Genomic DNA, 23112 nt, shown 5'->3' with positions numbered 1-23112 from the left:
TCAGTGTCTAAATTACTCTATATTATATATCAAAATATTATTTTCTCTGGTATTTAAACTACTCATAATTCGATTTATAAGATATAAAAATAATTTTTTTAATATAAATAAAAAATCCGGATAAAACCCGGTTCGGCCTGACCCGTAAACCTAAAACAGGCTTTATATTTTTTAGAAAGTCCGGCTTAAAAAGCCCGACCTGATCCATTTTAAAAAAAAAAATTATTATTTTAAAATTCGGATAAAATCTGAACCTATAATTTTCCTTGTGTCTCTAATTCTGTTGGTACACGTTGTTTTGATAAAGAAATGCCCGGAGGCGCTATCATCCAAGCAAGACTCCGTCAACGTTCATACATTTAACTCCGTGACTAGTTCGTCACACCATGTGTCACGTATTTTGTTTGTTTATTCTAACCGGCTAATCTCAAATATATTTGGTATTAATTTATTGTTTATTTTTCAGTTTGAATAAATCAGTGGCATTGTGACAAAAATTATCTGAAATGTTGATAATTTTTTAGTAAAAGTTACTATTTCACAAAGTTCCGTTCATAAGTTATAACACATTGTCAAAAATAAAATTATCTAACAGAAAAAATATCTCTTAATAAAAACCAAACACGAACATTTTGATATGAGTGGATCAAGAAATTAAATCTCAGAAATATTGACTATATTTTATGAATACATTCTTATATTTTTGAATTGTAAAAAATATTTTTACATACTTTTGAAAATTTAAACAACAAAAAATATATAAAAAATATTTTAAGAAAGACATACCCAATTTCCAAATCCTCCCCTCTAAATCTTGGTTTCTCCCATATGTCACTATTGTTCCACACGGATGCTAAATGAAATATTATTCGCAACAAATCACAAATTATGTATTCATTATAGTATCCCAAATGATTTAGAATATGATTTCATAGCTCGAGTAGAGCTAAGCATTTATCTTTCCAAGATTACAAGTTCGAATTTGTCAGAAAATAAAAAAATAAGTAAAGAGTGTACTATCATCCTCGTATCTATAGGAATGTGTTAACTATCTTTCGAATTAATCGAGTTGCGTGAAAGTAGACCGGATATCAGATTAAAAAAATAAGAAAAAATGATAAAAATAGCCGATTTTTAAAAAAAATTAACAAAAATAGCTATTCTGAAAAAAGTGGCCAATTTTGACCGATTGAATACTCCACTGTCAGTTGGGTATCCCAATTTGTATAAGATACTCCACTGGTAGTTGGGTATTTCATATATGAGATATTTCATGGTCAGTTGGGTATCTTATATAAAGTAGATACTCCACTGACAGTTGGGTATCCCATCGGTCAAAATTGACGAACTTTTCAGAAATTAGTTATTTTTGTCAATTTTATGTAAAAATAATATCGTTCTCATCCTCCCTAAAAAAATATATAAATGAGCAGTTACCATTGTGGCTCCCTCGTCAAACCCAACACTCTGAATTTTCCTCTCTCTCTCTCTCACTCTCTTTTTTTCTACACAAACTCACTCACACACAGTTATGGAGTTAGACATGTACTTGAAGATCATAGGAAGCCTGTGTTTAGCATATGTGGTGATGAAAGCATGGAAATTACTGAACTGGATTTGGATTAGGCCCAAGAGGCTAGAAAAGATACTCAGAAATCAGGGCTTTAAAGGTAACCCTTACAGGCTTTTGTATGGAGACGTTAAAGAACTTGCCGCTGCTAGAAAACTAGCCAGAACCAAGCCCATCAATCTCGACGATGATATTTTACCGCGCGTTACTCCTACCATTTTTACTGTTATCAGTAAACACGGTACGCAATTTTTACTTTGTTTCCGTATTTTTAATAACCATGTGTCCGGCCAGTTTAAGCGCAACTCGACTAATCAGGAGAGGACTAGCATCCTTGGTTTCGGTTTTAGTTATTAGATTTGTAGATTGTATTTTATTTATTTCAGATACACTGACAAACTGAACTGATACCAGACTTTCTTCAAAGGGTATGTTTTTTTTTTGTCAGGTAGACAGGGTATGTCTAACAATGATAGTGGTGTGCTATAATTTAAATGCTTTTAATTGGAAATGACAATTTATTAAACATACATGTTTTAGCCTTTAGGGTAATTGAACTCCTAAGTTGAGGATTCAGGATAGCCTAGTGACAGATTATATTAATTCAACCACCTCTGCGATCCGCATAGCGATGACCGGCTTATTCTGGCCCGTGTCAGATGAAATTCCGAACTTCCATTTGCCAAAAAAATGGTTCTGTTAACTAACCCGGGACGCTTCATTCTTCAAGTGTCCATATCCTTTACATTTCCAAGCCCCCCGAAAGTAGGATCCTCCAGTTGACTCGATCACATCCCGAGGATCTTTCCTAATTGTTTCAGAGCAACAGATCATGTGCTGAATAAACAGAATTTTGCAAAGAAAGTGATCTACCAACGAGTATTAGCCCATCTCTAAAAAACTTGAATTTTTTTAGAGATTGTCATAGTTAATTTTTAAACACAATTTTTTTTTTGGATGATCTCGTCATTTATCAAGGATGTGTAGACTGTAGACTAGCATAAGATTTCTTATTGTTAATTTAGAAGCTTTTTATATAAGAGTTTTCAGCAGGAACCCTTGCTTCAGTTGAAAGTTGGACTATACTTTACTTAACAAGGCTGATCATGGTGCATGTGTGTCAGCAATATAATTTCTCTTAATGCTCTTGTGAGCTCACGTCGGATGAGATTAGTCAGCAGTCCCACCAAATCATGTGTGACTTTTCCCCCTATTCTATAGGATATAGAAAATTCTCCTCTTCCAAAGTCATTTACTATAAAAACTACTATACCTTTAGCTTGGCAAAACAAAAAAACAGAAAAAAAAATCTGGTCCTATATTTCTAGTTTTTTGAAATAATTTTGGTGTTAATTATGTCATACTTCCTTGCAGGTAAGAAGTCATTTCAGTGGCTGGGGCCAAGACCAGCGGTCTACATCACAGACCCTAGTCTTATAAAAGAGGTCTTGAATAAGACCTCTAACTTTCAGAAACCCAGGGGAGGTAATCCTTTATTTAAGTTGCTAGCAAATGGACTTGCAAGCGCTGAGGGTGATATATGGGCCAAACACCGGAAAATTATGAATCCTGCTTTCCATTTTGAGAAGTTAAAGGTCATTCCTATCCCTATACAAAATTCAAATATTATGTAGTTGAATTTATTAAGCTAAATTTTATATTGAACACAGGACATTGTTTTAAGTTTCAGGTTGCTGCTAGTTGAAAATATGTAATTCATAGTTGCTAGTACATAATTTAGTCCCAGTAAAGATTTTTGATCCGTTACTCCATGATATAGAACCTGTTAATGTCATTAACATCAGTAAATGTAAATGCTTGTATTATTACTAACATGCTTAGGACTATGTGATTTGTAGTAGGTGCCAACTAGAAGATCATTTTACAGTTATTGTTGTATGGTATTAAAAACTATTGTCTTTCTGATTAATGATACTTATGAACAGGATATGCTGCCAGCCATGTATTTGAGTTGTAGTGAGATTACAAGCAAATGGGAGGAGATGGTTTCCCCAGAGGGCCAGTGTGAGGTGGATGTATGGCCTTATTTAGGAACTCTTACAGCTGATGTCATCTCACGAACAGCCTTTGGAAGTAGCTACGAAGAAGGGAGACAAATATTTCAACTACAGAAAGAACAAGCGCAGCTGTTGATGCAAGCTGCACAAACATTGTACCTCCCAGGAATGAGGTTTTTTTCCCTCCTTTTTCTGTTTTTGCAAGAAGTCAGTTTCCTAGTTTTTCATCTAGTTGGGTTGATGTTAATTGAATTGTTAAATGTAGATTTTTGCCAACCAAAAGAATTAGAAGGATGAAGCAGATCGACAATGAAGTGAAGTTTGCACTACGGGCCATGATTAACAAGCGTATGAAGGCAATGCAAGCACAAGAGTATATTCATGATGACTTGTTGGGTTTGTTATTGAAATCAAATTCTGAACAAATTGTTGAGAACAAAAGTATAAAATATGGAATGTCTGTAGATGAGATTATCGAAGAGTGCAAGTTATTCTATTTTGCTGGTCAAGAGACAACCTCAAATCTACTTACTTGGGCAATGGTTCTGTTAAGTCAGCATTCGCACTGGCAAGAGCGTGCTAGAGAAGAAGTTTTACAGGCCTTTGGAAAAAATAAACCGGATCTTGATGGTTTGAATCGTCTCAAAGTAGTAAGTTTTATTAAATGCTCTTGATAATATAATCCTTAAAAAATACGGGTACAGGACGGTCGCCCTCTCAACTTGGAAGTATGAACTTGTCTAATGCTAACAGATGTTTAGAACAATTTAAAATCTACAAAGGTGCACATTGAATTGGTGCTAATGTCTTTGTCCTGCAGGTTAATATGATTTTGCTTGAGAGTCTAAGATTATACCCACCCGCAATCTTCCTGAGTCGTGCTGTATACGAAGATATCAAATTAGGAGACATGTTCCTACCGGCTGGAGTGTCAGTGCAGCTGCCTATTATCCTAATGCATCATGACAAAGAAAGTTGGGGTGACGATGCTAAGGAATTCAATCCGGAGAGGTTCTCTGAAGGCGTGTCAAAAGCAACAAAAGGAAAAGGAGTATACTTCCCATTTGGCTTAGGACCCCGGATTTGCATTGGACAAAATTTTGCAATGCTGGAAGCTAAAATGGCACTATCGATGATCTTACAACGCTTTTCTTTCGTGCTTTCACCATCCTATACACATGCTCCTTATGCCGTCCTCACTATTCAACCCCAACATGGTGCAAACCTGATTCTAAAATCACTATAAAGAAAGTTACACATGGGATCTGAGCCGAGGATTTGAACAGTTTGTATTTTGCTGTGCATTGTATCTTATAATTCAATAATGGTTGTAGCTGAACTTTAAAGTGACTCTTTTGTATGGAAATAAATCTTGCAGCAATGCGGATTTCTGAAAGAACACAATGGATTAATATTTTCCTGTCTTTCTTGTCTTAAGCTAGTTTAATTTTAAATATCAGTTTATTATTTTCAAACCAAGATTCGTTGCCGGAGCAAACATAAAATAATTGAAAAATGAGCATGTTTAAATGAAGTAAAACAAATTGGTTAAATTATTAGAAGAAATAAAATGTAAATAAAATCACGATCGAGTATGAACCCAGCCAGACGGTGTGGAATTTTGCTAACAAACAACTTACAAGTTCGTCATACCATATGTCACTTGTTTTGTATTTATGCCCGTCTGTTGACTTCTTCATAAAGATTGGGTTTAGTTTGAAATTTTGGTTTTTAATATGGACTCACCAGTGTGATGTGTCCGCACGAATTCTTTGTTTAATATTTAAAACAATCCCAATAAATATTTGTGTCATCGTAAATTTTATACTCTTCTGATTAGAGCATCTTCCAGAGAGGCATCTCTTGAAATTTCGTTCATTGTCAATTCATCTGAAATATTTTTTCTTAATGTATCTCTCCTCGTATCAAAATTGATAACTTTTAACTCCAATAGCTAGTCTCCTCTAAAGATATTTAAATAGTCTCCACACTAATTCAAATAAAATTAATACTAGATAAATAAATAAATTAAATATAATTGAAGCGGTAAGATGAGTAAAGTTCTATGGAGTCCACCTTTAATTGGAGTCCTCGGAGTCCATATATGTTCTGCAAGTAAAATATAGCTTAAAATATTGCAAAACATATTATTTTTCGACAAACATCACTATTCTATCAAAAATCTTGTAGATTGCATACATTTTACAAGCAGAACATTGCAAAAATATATATTCTACAAAACATGTTTAGTTTGCAGAACATAAATGTTCATGTTGCAGAACATATTGCAGAACATACATATTGTACCGTAAATATATGAGATTTGCATGATTTTGTTGAAGTTATGCTATTTGTGTAACATGTTTTGCAAAATAACACGTTTTACAATATATTTTATTTGCAGAACGTAGATGGACTCCGAGGACTCCGATAAAAAGGTGGACTCCATAGAACTCAGCCCGCGGTAAGATTTATATATATACTCTTTATTAATAAGCAAAACAATATATAATTTAGTTTGATGCTAAAAATACCAAACTATCAAATTTGGTACTTACCTGATATAATATAAGTTGACTTCTATTCTCAATAAACTTTGTTTTTTAATACAAATCGACTTATATTCTTTGTAAATTTTATTTACTTTTTTTGTTAATGTTCATCCAATCGTAATTTTTATCGATAATTAAGTAATATTAAATAAACTATATTGGAAAGCTAATTATAAGATAATTATCAAATTATATTTATTAATATTAAATTATCTAAAAAACTGGGTTCATAAGATAGAGATACAATTCGTTTTACAAAAATAAAACTAATATGTTAGATTTCTATATCAAGTAAAATAATGCAAAATTATAATTATAGTGGAAAATTTCATAACTGATTCCATTATATTTAACCACATAACTATTTTTTGCAAATACCAATTTAATATTGATATTAATATATTGATTTTAATGCGAGTTTTGCACGGATTATGAATAATTCTCTACAAATATTAATTCGATGTTTTTAGTCTCGGGTCCGTGTGTCGCACGGATTATCAACTATCTATATTAATAAGGAAATCATGTTTAGATCATAAATCTTGGTACTCACTACAAATTATACAATTATTTTTAAAATTTTATGTAAAAAAATCTCAACTGACAAAAATTAATTTTTACTCTCTGTAAATTTTATTTCCCTTCAATTTATATTTGTTGCTGAACATCCAAGCGTCGGTTTATTTTTAAAATAATCGTATTAGTAAGTTAACATGTCAGATTTATATAAGTAAATAATTAGGTGCATACATAACTAAAACTATACGTTGAAATTTTAGAGTTACACTTAACTTCGACTTTTTTAACTATATATTTTAACAACATTTTATATATTATATTTAGATTGGTATTTTGCCCGGATTATGAGTTTCAGTTTTATACAATTAATAATATGATACTATTATTTTAATTTTGGACCCGTGCTTCGCACGATTACCAACTAGTATATATTTATTACAAGAATTGAATTTTAGTTTTATGCCAAAAGTCTCTTTGCACTACATTACTGTTAGAGTTGCTTTAAGGGTTACATTTTTTTACACTTTTTTGTCATACTTCACACGTATTTTAAGGTTAATATAAAATATACCTATATAATTATTTTTCTTAATTTTTTTTGTAAGAATTTTAACCTTTATTCTTATTAAGAAGAATCTTTTTAAAAAAAGAAAAGAAAAGAGTTTAGAAAAATCTACAAGTTTTGTTGAATAATATAATATCAAATAAGATGGAGTCTCGTCTCAATAAATCTGGCCTGAATATAAAGATGGAGGGACGGAGGGAATAATGAATAATATAGATCAAATAAGTGAGAAATATAAATGACACTATGTAATTAATGATGTAAATATAGTTAGTTAAATATATATAGGCGTGTAATATTTTTATATATGTATTTGAGAAAAAACAAATATTATTGGATCTGAAAAAAGTTGATATTATCCATACCCGAATTCGGAATATTCAAATCCGAAATTACATTCATATATGATTTTTTTAATTATATAAATATATAATTTATATCTTTTTTAAAATTTATTTCATTACCTCATAGTGGGTGTTTATTAATTAAATAATATATTTATACAAATTTTATATGATTGTACAAATACTTTGTATACATATAAAAATGTTATTAGAGTTTAATCGTAAAAAATGCTTTAAAATCATAATTAATAAAACAGGATCATCAAAAAAACAAAAAGTTTGATATTTGTCTAAAATTAAAACAAGATATCCGGTTTTTCGGATCTCTAAAATTACATTCTGTATCAGGATCCGATTTAACCGGATATTCGGATATCCGATTAAACCGGACCGAAAATCGGATTATTCGGATTCATTTAAAAATTCCATTTTTTAATAAAATTACGATTTACGGGATAAGTAATACATATTCGAGTTGTGAAACTAATGATGCATGAAACTATACATTTGTCATCATATTATTAGTTGGGAAAAATGGTGACACGTAAATTAATTTAATATAAACATTGATTTTAAATTAACGAACATCGTCAATATAAACATATTTATCATTGCACACTTATATTAAATTTGTTGTTATCTAGTTTTTAGAATACTAGTCAAACATAAATTATTATTTCTTACTATCATTTATGTCAAATTTGCAAGCATGGTCAATTTAAACTTGTTAATATTGATATTACACACTTATATTAAATTTGTTGATGATACTAATTAAAAAATGATGAATCAATTAGATATTAATCTGAAAATTTTAAAAGTGAAACCGTCGCAATGTCACTAAATATTTTTTTTTTTAAAAAAAAAATATAATCTATCATGTATATATATATATATATATATATCGTAGTTAACCCGCAGCCGCGAAGGTACGCACTGGGTAAACCCTACGGGCTCACGCAATAACTTGCAAACCACGTGAACCAAGATAAACATAGTCTGCAAACCACGCGAACCAAGATAAATTGCATTTAAGCGACATGCTCTGACTTATGAGGCATAATCATAAATTTTTCTCCAATAAGATTCGAAATCGTGATCAAGAGGATAATTTTCCTCTATTTAACCAACTGAGCCAACCCTTGCGGGCTATATATAATTTATTTTTATTAAAAAAAAAGTAAAAACCAGATCGGATCCGGATATCCGATTTTTTGAAAAGTTGTGATCCAGATCCGAAATTCGAATCTAATAAAAAGGCCGGATCGGATATCCGGTCCGAATTATTCGGATCAGATATCCTAATTATCAGATTTTTTGAATCAGATATCGGATCGGAAATTCGGATAATCCGGTTTTCGGATTTTTATACTCACCCCTAATATTATCCACCCCTAATATTATCCGTATTCGAATCCGAAATTACATACATATATGATATAAATTATATAAATTTATAATTTATATCTTATTTTTTTAAAAAAATATTACCTTATAGTGTGTGTTTATACATTAAATAATATATTTATAAAATTTATATAATTGTACAAATACTTTACATACATATAAAAATATTATTAGAGTATAATTATAAAAAATATATTCTAAAATCATAATCAATATAGTAGGATCATAAAAAAATCAAAAAATATGATATTTGTCCAAAATATCCGCATTCGTATCCGAAATAAAGTAAATATTTATATAAAATATTATTCAAAATCGTTGCATGGTATTCTTTTTTGCAAGCAAAAGGACATTTGCAAAAAAATCTGATATTCATCTGAAATATCCGCATTCGTATTCGGGAAAAAACAGATAATATCTGTATCCAAAATAAAATAAATATTATCTGTATTCGAATCCGACAATTACGGATGCGAATACGAATCCGAATCTAAATTATCTGTTTTCACGACCCTAGTTTGGAACACAACCAATAGTTGACATCACGGACCGTAATCAGTGGCAGATACAGAAATTTTTTTAGGGGGATTCAAAAAATTTCTCGTGCCAAATTTTTTAGCGTAAATTTCTTTATTTTCATTAAATTTCGAGAAAATTTAAAAAACATAATGAAAAATGATAATATTCTAAAAATAGTTTCTATGCCCTATCATCCTAAGAAGGGTTTCGAACTCTGGTGTCAAGTAAAAATAACACTACTTCAAACTATCTAACCTACATCAATAAGTTATGCATTTAGCCTACTACACTAATTAGATTTGGAAATTTAGGGGCCCACCCTGGACCCCCAGATCCGCCTCTTACCGTAATCTTATAAAAGAGGTCTATAATGGGTCAAGCACCGCAAAATCATCAATCCTGCTTTCAATTTTGAAAAGTCAAAGGTTGTCCCTGTGCCAGTTCCTCCACGTAACTGAATTAATTAAATTTAAATCTATACGAAATGGAGGATATTGTTCTAAGTTTCTGCTAGATGGTACATGTAAAGATTAAGTTCAGATTGTTTGTGTTCAGATGGTACGAAATGTAGGTAATTGCAACCGACTTGTTTCTTTATTTTTAAGTGCCAGTCCCAAACTCTTAGTCTAAGTAAAAGGTTTTTAGTGCATGTAAAATGCTTGTATTATTGCTGATATATTTAGGATATATATGATTTATGCCTGCAGACCAAGAAGATAAACTGAGAGTTAATTTTTAAATCACATTAACAATTATTCTGTTTCTTTTTGTAATGGTAATAAACAGGATAAGCTGCCAGCAATGTATATGAGTTGTAGTGAGATCATGAGCAAATGGGAGGGGATGGTTTCCACCGAGAGGCAATGTGAGTTGGATGTATGGCCTTGTTTAGAAACTCTAACAAGTGATAGTCATTTCACGTACAGCCTTTGGAAGTAGCTATGCAGAAGGGAGAAAGATCTTTCAATTACAGAAACAACAAACAGCGTTAGTGATGCAAGCTGCACAAACATTGTACCTCCCAGGATTGAGGTTTTTACTTCCCTAATCCTCATATTTTGCTTTTGTAAGAAGTCTAAAACGTTCTCTTATTTCCTCTGCTTGCATTAATGTTGGACAAGAGACAACCTAAAATCTACTTACTTGGACAATGATTTTATTGAGTCAGCACCCGTATTGGTATGAGCGCGCTAGAGAAGAAGTTGTGCATGCCTTTGGGAACAATAAACCAGGGATTGATGGCCTGAATCACCTCAAAGTTGTAAGTTATTTGATATACACTTTGTTACAGGACATGTTCCCAATGGCAAAAGTATGAACTTTGTATACATGCTCCTAATACAGTCCTAACTCTTCAATCCCAGTATGGCGCAAAGTTGATTCTTAAAGCACTATAGAGAAATTTACATGTATGTGTGATTGATGTTTGGTTGCATGTGGGATTACTTAATAAAAGAAAATGTGAAATGCTTTTTATAATTTATCACACAGCAGAAGCCAAACGCTTGCCCTCCGGTAACAGTACAAGAGCTCACTCGCATGAAACAAAAGTTGCCAAAGAAAAGTAATGTCTCATGTCAGCCGGCCTAGCCGGCAAAAAGAATTAACTCACGAAAAAGATAAGAATTTTTTAATATAGGTATTGGATTCAGAATCTATATATAAAAAGCCTAAAAGAATCATCAACCAACCACACAGACTGTGACACAGTAGTATCTTGCTTGCTCCCACTAGTTCACTCACAGACACACCCACTTAATTTATGGAGTTAGGTATATATTACGAGATGACAGGGAGCATGTGTGTGGGAGTTGCCGTGCTGATAGTTTGGAGAATATTGAACTGGGTTTGGTTTGAGCCCAAGAAACTCCAAAAGATACTGAGAGATCAGGGCTTTAAAGGAAACTCTTACAGGCTTTTGTTTGGAGACATTAAACAACTTGCTGCTGCTAAAAAAGAAGCTGGATCCAAACCCATTAATCTTTTCGATGATTTTCTACCTCGTGCTGCCCCAACCGTATTTACTACTATTAATCAACACGGTAATATCGGGTTCAACCGTTTCCTGGTGGCTTTCTTATAAATATTATAAAATATTAAGTACTAATGATTTAGGATATAAATTAGTGTTTTCACGGCAACAATGATTTAATCTTATATGGTTATATATTATTTGAACACTTCTGTTGAACTTGGGTTCTTAACTTCTAGTGTCATGTTAAGTGATCAACTCCGCAGCACCTTAAAATGTTAGTAGACGTATATTTAAAATTATAAACACTTTTCATCCAAACATTGCATTTGAATTCTTATACCAGTTTCTTCCTACATATATTATGTTGTTTCCTAATGCCCTTACACCACTCATGTGATACTTTGTTGCAGGGAAGAAGTCTTTTTTATGGCTGGGACCAAAACCATTAGTCCACATAACAGACCCTGATCTTATAAAAGAGGTCTTGAATAAGATTAACATCTTCCAGAAGCCCAGGGGAGGCAACCCTTTAATAAAATTACTCGCAAGTGGACTTGCAACTGCTGAGGGTGATGAATGGGCTGAACACCGGAAAATTATGAATCCTGCTTTCCGTTTTGAAAAGTTAAAGGTCATCCCCGAACAAGATTCTCCGCAAAACTCAGATATTAGATATTTAAATTAGTAAAGTTACAATTTATACGGAACACTCAACATGTAGTATTGTCCTAAATTTCAGACATGTACTAATTGAAAAGATCAAGTTCATATTGCTTTTGATAATGTTACTGATATCAGTAAGATTATGTATTTCATGCTAGGTGTCAAACCAAGTACACAACTTGATAGTGGTTGCTTAATGGTGGTGTAAACAACTATGTGTGTTTCTTTCTTATGATGTTTATTAACAGGATATGGTGCCAGCCATGTATTTGAGTTGTAGTGAGATTACGAGCAAATGGGAAGAGATGGTTTCTCCAGAGGGGCAATGTGAGTTGGATGTACGGCCTTATTTGGAGACCCTAACAAGCGATGTCATATCACGCACATCATTTGGAAGTAGCTACGCAGAAGGTAGAAAGATATTTCAACTACAGAAAGAACTATCAGAGCTAGCGATGCAAGCTGGACAAACATTGTACCTCCCTGGAATGAGGTTTGTTTTTTCTTTCTTCATTCGTTTCTGTAAGAATTCTAAATTTTTGGAATTTCCTTTACTTGAATTTACGATTATTGACCTCGGTAAATGTAGATATTTGCCAACCAAAAGAAATCGAAGGATGAAGGAGATAGATAATGAAGTAAGACCTGCACTAAAGACTATCATTAACAAGCGTCTGAAGGCAATGCAAGCAGGGGAGTGTATAAATGATGACTTGTTAGGTTTATTATTGGAATCAAACTCCACAGAAATTAAGGAAAATAAAAATATGAAATATGGGATGACTGTTGATGATGTAATCGAAGAGTGTAAGCTATTCTATTTTGCAGGACAAGAGACAACCTCAAATCTTCTTGTTTGGACTATGATTTTATTGAGTCAGCATTCGTATTGGCAAGAGTGTGCTAGAGAAGAAGTTTTGCAGGCCTTTGGAAGCAATAAACCTGATCTTGATGGGTTAAATCGCCTCAAAGTTGTAAGTTCTCTAATATTCCCTTGGTAAAAAGGATATGATGGAAGTTCCTAACGTATGAATATGTTATATTATACTGCAACAGATCTTTAAATTGTTTATTCTGCAGGTCAATATGATTTTGCTCGAAACTCTAAGATTATATCCACCTGGAAGTCTAATTACTAGAGCTATTTTTGAAGATACTAAATTAGGAGAAATGTCCCTTCCGGCTGGAGTGTTAGTGCAACTACCTGTCATCCTACTGCATCATGACAAAGAGTTTTGGGGTGATGATGCCAAGGAATTTAACCCTGGGAGATTCTCTGACGGAGTGCTAAAAGCAACAAAGGGGAAACCGGTATATTATCCATTTAGCTCAGGACCCCGGATATGCATTGCACAAAATTTGGCAATGCTAGAAGTAAAACTGGCAATATCGATGATCTTACAACGCTTTTCTTTTGTTCTTTCGCCATCCTATAAACATGCTCCTTACACAGTCATAACCCTTCAACCCCAGTATGCTGCAAACTTGATTCTTAAAGCACTATAGAGAAACTTACTTATATGTGTGATTGTTGTTTGGTTTCATGTGGGATTATGAGCCTGGGGTTCAAGCATTTTGCTGCGCAATTGTGCTTTATATCAGATGTTGGATACCTCCTCAGTCACTCTTTTGTATAAAATTAAACTGTATAACTCCAAATTTGCTGTGCCATGTTGCAACTAATATTGGTGTTGGTTTGTATACTTTGTATTCTTAATAAAACTCATCATCTCTTTATGATAAAATTACATTGACATGGTCATATTCAAAATGGCAACTACAAATTATTCTTTCAACGCCTTTTCTTTTCTGCTTTTGCCATCCTAGAAGCACTATAGAAAAGCACTATAGTTATCAGTCTTCGAATAGAGCAACTTGTGTTTTGTTTTGCATGTGTGTTCTATAGTGTAATATCTGAAGCCTTAAGCGACTCTTCTTGAAAAAATATAAATAAACCTTGTAGCAACGCGGCAGATATATAAAACAAAACAATCCAAAAATTGTGCTCAAGAGGATCAATCGTTTAATATATTACTCCTCTGGTTAGTGCAATGATGTCAAGCATAAGCCCAATCTAAAAGAAGGAATGTTTAACATATCCTGAAACAACATGGGTAAGAAACATATGTGAACTGTTCATTTTGTTTTAAGGTTCTTAGCTTAGCCAACCAGCCACATGAAGTTTGATAACTCATGACATGATGTACATTTATAAAACATGATTTGGTCAAAAATGAGTTTACGGTACACATGAAAGATCTTGCAGACTTTTATATGGTGACATGAAAGATCTTGCTGCCATTGTGGAGAAAAGCAAATCAAAGCCTATCAATCTTACTGATGATATTCTACCTCGCGCAAGCTCCAACTGCATTTACTGCAATCAGTCAACATGGTACTCTTTTCATTTTACCATAGTTCCAAACAAACATAGACTGTTCTTTTTTACCAACTTTGTGCTTCATATTCTTTATCATATTTCCTTGCAGGGAAGAAGTCATTTTCGTGGCTGGGGCCAAAACCATATATATATATACTAGCCTATAACCCGTGCGATGCACGGATTGCTTTTAACATTCGATAGTTTTTAATAATATATTTTATAATATAATTTTCAATAGTTGAAAAATAAATCGAAGAATATAATAAATTATAACAATATATGTTTTATAATAATTTGAGATTTGACTGAAAATAAATAATATAATATAATATATTATTTAAATAAAAAATATAAAAGTTTAAATATAATAAGCTGTTGACGGGGTTCGAACCCTGAATCCATGAGAGCAGTTTAAATATTAATATAATAATATTTTATTATTATATCCAATGGTTCTCATTTTTCTGACTTTAGATCTTACGGTTGTTATTTGTCGTATCAAACAACTGTACCGAGCAACTACCAAACAACTGTACCGAGCAACTACCAAATAGAGGGTGTTCATGAGAGCAGTTTAAATATTAATATAATAATATTTTATTATAGAAATTGTTAAAATAAAGAATATAAAAGTTTAAGTATAATAAGCTGTTGACGGGGTTCGAACCCTGAATCCATGAGAGCAGTTTAAATATTAATATAATAATATTTTATTACTGCATCCAACGGTTCTCATTTTTCTGACTTTAGATCTGACGGTTGTTATTTGTCGTACCAAACAACTGTACCGAGCAACCGACGAGCAACCGACGAGCAACCGACTACCAAATAGAGGGTGTTCTGCTTATAATAGTATAGTATAGATATATATGGGAACTGATCCCCAGCCACCGTTGGATGGGATACAACAGCCGCATTGTTTCATTGCGGGTGCACTCACCCGCCGCAATGAAACATTGCGGCAGTCCGCAATATAATATTGCGGCTCGTGTATCCCAGCCAAGTTGGCTGTGGATAATTTTCCTATATATATATATGGCTGGGGATAATTTCCCTATATATATATATATATATATATATATATATATATATCGCAGATCCTGATCTTATAAAGGAGGTCTTAAATAAGACCTCTAACTTCCAGAAACCCAGGGAAGCTAACCCTTTGCTAAAGATGGTTGCAGATGGACTTCAAAATGCAGAGGGTGATACATGGACCAAACACCGGAAAATCATGAATCCTGCTTTCCGTCTTGAGAAGTTAAAGGTCATCTAATAACAAAGGATGAATGCACAGAAATAAAGGGAATGAGAGCTCAGCTTTAACACTCAAGAAAACAAATAATTCATTATGTTCTATCCAACCTGTCCCTCAATCATTATATGCCAATGATGAGAAGGATTGGAGGACACACAACCATAACGGTCTTAGAAATACCAAATGTACCCCTACTGGTCTTAGCTTTTTACATGACAACATGTGTCAACAGGAAACAAAATAGCAGTAAATGACAAAATAAGTAAAGTGGTGATAACATGAGCTGAGCTGAGCTGGGACCATTCCTCATTACTCCCCCTCAAGCTGAGCTGCAGATGAAGTAGCTCCAAGCTTGTGAAGTAAACTGTAGTGCTGCTTAATGGAGACTGGCTTTGTGAGAATGTCAGCAACTTGTGAGTGAGATGGAACGTGTTTAGTGACAATGGCTCCACTCTTGATTTTGTCTCGGATGAAATGACAGTCCACCTCTATGTGCTTTGTTCGTTCGTGGAGAACTGGATTCGCTGCAATGACAATTGATGCCTTATTATCACACTGCAACACAGTTGGAGGAAGGTCCTGTAATCCCATATCTTTCAGTAATGCAGCAATCCAAGTAATTTCACAGGATGTTAAGGCCATAGCCCTGTACTCGGCTTCTGCTGTGGACCTGGCTACCACTGATTGCTTCTTCGATTTCCTTGAGATTGGAGAGTTTCCCAGTAAAACACAAAATCCAGATATCGACCTCCTTGTGACTGGGCAACTAGCCCAGTCACTATCACAGTAAGCATGAATCTGCACAGCTGATGAACTGGATAGCAAAACTCCTTGACTGGGATTAGTTAATAGATACCTCAACTGTAACGCCCCCAAATCCGGGGTCAAGGGATTTGGTCGTCACTATGAAATCTCAATCCAACTTAACCTGTTAAATCAATAAATAAATGCCAGCGGAAGATATTTAACATAAATGACCCCATCTAATCCAAGATCTTTTAAGGTTACAGTTCTAGAAACAAGATATCCAAATTCCACAAATATATTTTTTCACTTCCTTTTAAAACTCTTTTCAATAATTCTCAATATCCAAACTTAACCCGCTAGTATAACTTCGAAATGAAGTATACTAGGTTCAACTATAAAATACACAACTATAATACAATATAATATAAACAACTTTACACAATAAAACTTACACTAGCCCGCGACCCTGGATCAACCACCTTCCAAAAGCTTCTTCTTTGCTTCCTTGAATTACGCAGCTAAACAGCGCAAGCTAATCCTCACTGGAGGTTAAATTTAAAAACAGGCAAGTATGAGCGAAAGAAATGCTCAGCAATATCATTATGACATATATAGGGTCTTTTGATATAAAACCGACATCTGCAATAGCGCAGAATATTTTAAAATCATAATTGCTGAATCATAAAAATTTTGTTGAGGAATCCCAGATTTAATTCTTTAATTATATTCAAAACCATTTTGATATTTTTGAGCAAAATGCTTCAGCAATACTTTGAATCTTGACGAGAATAAAACTCGTAAAACAGTGTTTACGGAAATATCGTAAACAATTCTAACATGAAACAATGATTCTGGATTGAATCATAAACTTTACTCAAGACAGAACTCTTGAAATTAATACTTATTTTGTTGTCATATCAAATTAGATATCAATACGAACTTTGATGCGCACAACACCCATACTGAAGTCAACATCAATCATCTATACTAATACCACCTTTGATATTTAACAACAACGTAAGTATCAGCATAAATCAGAATCAGAATCAAAACTGCATTTCACCATTATTCCAAAACAGAAACAATTGATAAATCATTTATTTTATGAATATAAAAAATGATATGATAATTTAGATTAGGATCATCCTCCGACGGACGTACTATCATATGCTGATCAGCCCGTGTGATAGCACAAGGTCATGATTCATAGAAACGTGACCCCAAAAACACGAGTACTCAAACAAAAAGGCAATATACCTGCCTGTGGAAAAAGTTTTGTCATAATATTCCATATGGCACTTAGAAATAGCCCTCCGCTGGTCCGTCCGTCCCGGTCACTTACGCAATTATGATCCAATCTTAAAACCTTTTATTGAAATGGGGTCATAATAATCGACACCCGAAATAATTTGATTACCCCAATTATTGGGTAGGAATATTCGCAACCAAATCACTTTTCTCAAAATCCAAAACATTTATAAATCCGATAATTGGATAAGTAAAAACACTTGATTATTCTGAACATAGAATAACAGATGAGTATTTGCATAAACAGAATTATATGATTCAGCGATATGTAAAACATTTATCTATTCCGAACTGAGAATAGGGAAAACAATACTTACATAAGAAGATTTAAAATAAATATCACTTGAACAATAAGTGATGATAGGGATACTTGCATAATATGATTCGAAATAAACGTCACTTGAACGATAAGTGAAGTCAGGGGTACTTGCCTTTGGGTTTTTAGCAGTTAGTCACACTCGCAAACACGCATCTATTCTGACATTCTGTCTCAAGACATCACCGTCTTTATTTTACTAATTCTTTAGCCTGCTGCTCATATAGTGCTGCATTTCAATATTCCATACTATTCAGCTTTAGTCTTCATCCATTCCATCTGGTCCTGATCAACTCGAATGATCTGCATCTATAATTAAAAGATATAGCTTTAATCGCCTAAACGATAATCACTCGACGAACTGCGCGTCAAAAGCCTATCGTCTACCCATACGATAACCCGCACATAAATATAACAGATAAACACAGGACCCGTGATCCACATGCACACATAATTCATATAGCACATAAGCACATAACTCATGTATAAGATAATTCATATCACATATGACTCAGTTCGTCAAAAGACTTGACTCGGTACTTTAAGAATTTAAAATGGGTCAAAATATGATTTATTGGTCAATAAACGACTCAGAATGATTTGCAAAAACAATCGAGTCCCCGAAACAAAAGAATTTAGGTCTAGAAAGTATTTTTAAAGAAAACAAAATATTTTTTTGAGTCTATACGCGTTCGTTTCGTAATAAACGGATGGACAGTTTATTTAATACGAATAAAATAAGAATAAGTCATTTAATTATATTTATCGAGCTTTAATAATATTTTAAGCGCGAAACTATTTTTCGAAATTTTTAAATCATAATAAATAATTAACTCTAATTAAATAATCAATTAAAATTCATTAACTAAATAATTTGGATTTATTTTCGAATAATAAAAAAATAATAATCTTCAGAACTAAAAATAATATTTTCTTGGAAATTGGACAACATCTCCTCTATTTCTCGGACTGTCAGTCGATATAATATCGACACAACCAACAACAATAAACACAATAATTTATATTTACGCGTATAAACACTCCAGAAATGAATAACACGGCCACCTGAACCAAAACTCGGACCAAAAGTGACTTCTCCAATAATTTTTAAAAATTATGAAATAAATATATAAACACTAACATGCCATAATATACACTAGTACGAAAGCAGAATTTCAGAATCGTTACCCAAAATAAATTCTGATCAACCCGAAGAGAACATCTGATGTCCGGAAAATATCTCCAGAAAAATCCGAAATTAATAGCCATAGACATATACATACACGCTGAGATGCCATGTGGAGTAATCACCACCGTCATACTCCTTTTTAATGTCCCGAAAATAAATTAAAACGGAAATATAATGGAAATATGCCCCGCAATTTTTCTTCTCAAAACCTTGCAATATATATACCTATACGTAGGTATCGAAACGCTGATTGTTTATATATATAATAATTGAAATTTGGATGAACGGTTGAGAAGATATGAATTTTTGAAAATTAAAAGTATATAAAATAGGGAGAGACAGAAGACAAAGGAGAGGGGACTGTTGTGTTTGGTAAAAGAAACGGGGAAGGGTGAAGAAATAGGGGGGGTTTGTTGTTCACGGGGTGGCAGGTGGGGGTGGCGGCCTCCTGCCACGTTTTTTTTTCTTTTTTTTAACAGAGCACAACAACATATCCTTATTTATACCTGAAATATTTTTTTCCCCCGCATTTCTCAACTTATCGAATAAACGCTTCGGTAAATAAAATCAGAAAAATTACCAAACAAATTCTAAAACTCTCAGTATAATTAGAAAACTAGTAAAATAAAATTTTCATAATTTTTAAAATATTTTTGACTTGCGCTCTATACCCGCACTTTAAATTAATGAATCGAGCTGCACTTGAGAAAAATTCAGAAAATCACGAAAATAGTCTTAAAATGTTACAAATATCCCGAAGCTTATAAAAACATAAATTTCGTAATTTTAAAATAATTTTTGAAACACAATTTATACCCGCTTTTAGCAATTAAACGATTCAACGCGCGGGTAAAATTAATCCTAAAAATTCCCAAAATAATTTTAAAATTTTCAGAGTATTCCAAACTTAAATAAATATGAGTTTCGTAATTTTTGAAGAATTTTGGAATTAAATACGGATTTTACAAATAAATGAAATCGGAAAATCATATATGGCTAAATAATTGATGAAATATTGATTTCTAAATTTTATAAAATCCCAAAAATAATTATTCTAATTATAAAGTCATAAAAATAATTTTAAAGATAATTTAAATATTTATAAAATTAAATTTTTCAATAAAATCACTTTTAAAGACAAAACAAAAGGATACGACTCAGTAATTAATAATACAAATAATTCTCAATCACAACTGAGTCCCACACAATTAATATTACATACAACACATAGCAGACATAATATCCATCCAATTCCTAATATTACTAAACGAACTCAATTTACCGATATCAATAAAATGATCGGTTTTCAAATAAACTTTTGAAAATAATACATTCAAGGAAATATTTTCAGAAATTAATAAGGATTGATATAACACTCAACAATTAGCACATTACCATTTAATAACACAAACTCGTCAAATAGGAATAAAATATCCACCATTTTATTCCTCTGAAATCAGAAAATCACATAAACATATTCAAATATTAATAACAATAATTCTGAAAATACGGGATATCACAATCTACCCCCCTTATAAGGATTCCGTCCTCGGAATCAGCAGAAGAAAGCACTAAGGGTTTTCTAACCAAATTTCCATTTCCAAATAACCTCAATTTTCCATAATCTCAAATAACTCTTGTATTCCCTGTATAATAAAACTTTTACAGGAGCTTTACTGGGCACCATTGTTCCATTCACATCCTTTGACCAATTCATCAATAGAATCACTTTTTACTGATCGCGAGAAAGAAGAATAGAGAGAAAGATAGAGAGAAGAAAAGAAAGAGAGATAGAGAGAGAAATAAAGAAACAGATTAACTTCGTTGTACGCCATTGATAGTTTAATCGCATTACACTCCATTGTCGTCCTTTGTAATTCCATTACATCGCCTTACTTTGACTTTACCAGGATACTCAACTTAACTTGATTGGCATACCTTCGAATATTTGGAATGATAAAATCATGGAATTTCAAAAAGAAAAGAATCTGATGCCATAACGGGACCAAAATCTGAATTTGAGAAAAAGTATTGTTGAAATAAGAGAATAACTGAGAGATCAATATGATCAAACGAACTTGGTATTGCGTGCCCAAATTAAGAAACTATTAAAGGTGGTTAACCTTCATGTATTCACAATACACACAAGTGATGGCGTCCCATCCAACTCCTATCACACAGACAGGTATACCTTGTATCCCCTACAGTTAGGGTTGTTCATCTCAGTCGGAATAAAAATATCAAAGAATTCAAAATCAAATGAATAAAACTGAAAAGATTTCAAAGCTGATATTTCTGAAGGAAATGAAGTCCAGAGAATAAAAATTCTGGCACAAAATGAATAAACCGGTCTTAGTGATTATGTCTTCTAACTGATATTTCTTTTTGAGAGAAGTCAAAAGAATTTATTGAAAAAGAAGGTATTGCCAAAGTCTTAATATTTATCTCCAATTTGAACTCTCCAGTTGACTCGCCATCTGATTGTAGACACTTCTTCATGTTCCAAGGATATCGATAATCTTCATCGTCGTCAAATCGTAGTAGCCTCGAAAGGTTCCACAATAGAAGTTTTACAACTGCCAGGAGTTCCATCCAGCTCAGCACAACCATCTCAAACGAATACGCCTATCTTAACTTACTCGTTGGCACTATATCCGATAGTCCAACAGGAACTCGATATGAGCTCAATCGTCCTCACATAGCTATACACACTCCTACACACTCTCGTTTCTAGTTTACTATAACCTCAGCTCTGATACCAACCTGTAACGCCCCCAAATCCGGGGTCAAGGGATTTGGTCGTCACTATGAAATCTCAATCCAACTTAACCTGTTAAATCAATAAATAAATGCCAGCGGAAGATATTTAACATAAATGACGCCATCTAATCCAAGATCTTTTAAGGTTACAGTTCTAGAAACAAGATATTAAAATTCCACAAATAAATTTTTTTCACTTCCTTTTAAAACTCTTTTCAATAATTCCCAATATCCAAACTTAACCCGCTAGTATAACTTCGAAATGAAGTATACTAGGCCCAACTATAAAATACACAACTATAATATAATATAATATAAACAACTTTACACAATAAAACTTACACTAGCCCAACTATAAAATACACAACTATAATATAATATAGTATACGGGGTGGCAGGTGGGGGTGGCGGCCACCTGCCACGTTTTTTTTTTAACAGAGCACAGCAACATATCCTTATTTATATCTGAAAATTTTATCTTACCCCGCATTTCTCAACTTATCGAATAAACGCATCGGTAAATAAAATCAGAAAAATTACCAAACAAATTCTAAAATTCTCAGAATACTTAGAAAACTAGTAAAATAAAATTTTTATAATTTTTAAAATATTTTTGACTTGCGCTCTATACCCGCATTTTAAAATTAACGAACTGAGCTGCACTTGAAACAAATTCAGAAAATCACGAAAATAGTCTTAAAATATTACAAATATCCCGAAATTTATAAAAACATAAATTTCGTAATTTTAAAACAATTTTTAAAACACAATTTATACCCGCTTTTAGCAATTAAACGATTCAACGCGCGGGTAAAATTAATCCTAAAAATTCCCAAAATAATTTTAAAATTCTCAGAGTATTCCAAACTTTAGTAAATATGAGTTTCGTAATTTTTGAAGAATTTTGGAATTAAATACGGATTTTACAAATAAATGAAATCAGAAAATCATACAGGGCTAAATAATTGATGAAATATTGATTTCTAAATTTTATAAAATCCCAAAAATAATTATTGTAA

The 23112-nt window shown here is 32.6% G+C and overlaps 2 protein-coding genes and 1 long non-coding RNA gene across 3 annotated transcripts; all 3 read left to right on the top strand.

Annotated features, from left to right (window-relative positions):
• Positions 1-1441: 1441 nt before the first annotated feature.
• On the top strand, positions 1442-5012 carry LOC141671066 (cytochrome P450 CYP72A219-like). The gene is made up of 5 exons (XM_074477157.1): positions 1442-1811; positions 2945-3165; positions 3517-3761; positions 3854-4238; positions 4409-5012. Exons 1-5 carry the CDS (start codon positions 1532-1534, stop codon positions 4832-4834), a joined length of 1557 nt encoding a protein of 518 aa, XP_074333258.1. The 5' UTR covers positions 1442-1531; the 3' UTR covers positions 4835-5012.
• A 4946-nt stretch (positions 5013-9958) lies between these two features.
• Positions 9959-10743, top strand: LOC141670742 (uncharacterized). Its single transcript, XR_012554707.1, has 3 exons — positions 9959-10065; positions 10281-10526; positions 10663-10743. It is a non-coding gene; the product is annotated as an uncharacterized LOC141670742 (long non-coding RNA).
• A 48-nt stretch (positions 10744-10791) lies between these two features.
• LOC141670741 (cytochrome P450 CYP72A219-like) lies at positions 10792-13922 on the top strand. The gene is made up of 5 exons (XM_074476728.1): positions 10792-11536; positions 11880-12100; positions 12381-12625; positions 12722-13106; positions 13213-13922. The coding sequence occupies exons 1-5, from the start codon at positions 11257-11259 to the stop codon at positions 13636-13638; spliced, it is 1557 nt and encodes a 518-aa protein (XP_074332829.1). The 5' UTR covers positions 10792-11256; the 3' UTR covers positions 13639-13922.
• Positions 13923-23112: the final 9190 nt, after the last annotated feature.

Source organism: Apium graveolens, chromosome 7, assembly GCF_009905375.1.
Source record: "Apium graveolens cultivar Ventura chromosome 7, ASM990537v1, whole genome shotgun sequence".
NCBI lineage: Eukaryota > Viridiplantae > Streptophyta > Magnoliopsida > Apiales > Apiaceae > Apium > Apium graveolens.
The sequence above is the reverse complement of the archived record's forward strand: the minus strand, read 5'-3'. Positions and strand labels throughout refer to the sequence as shown.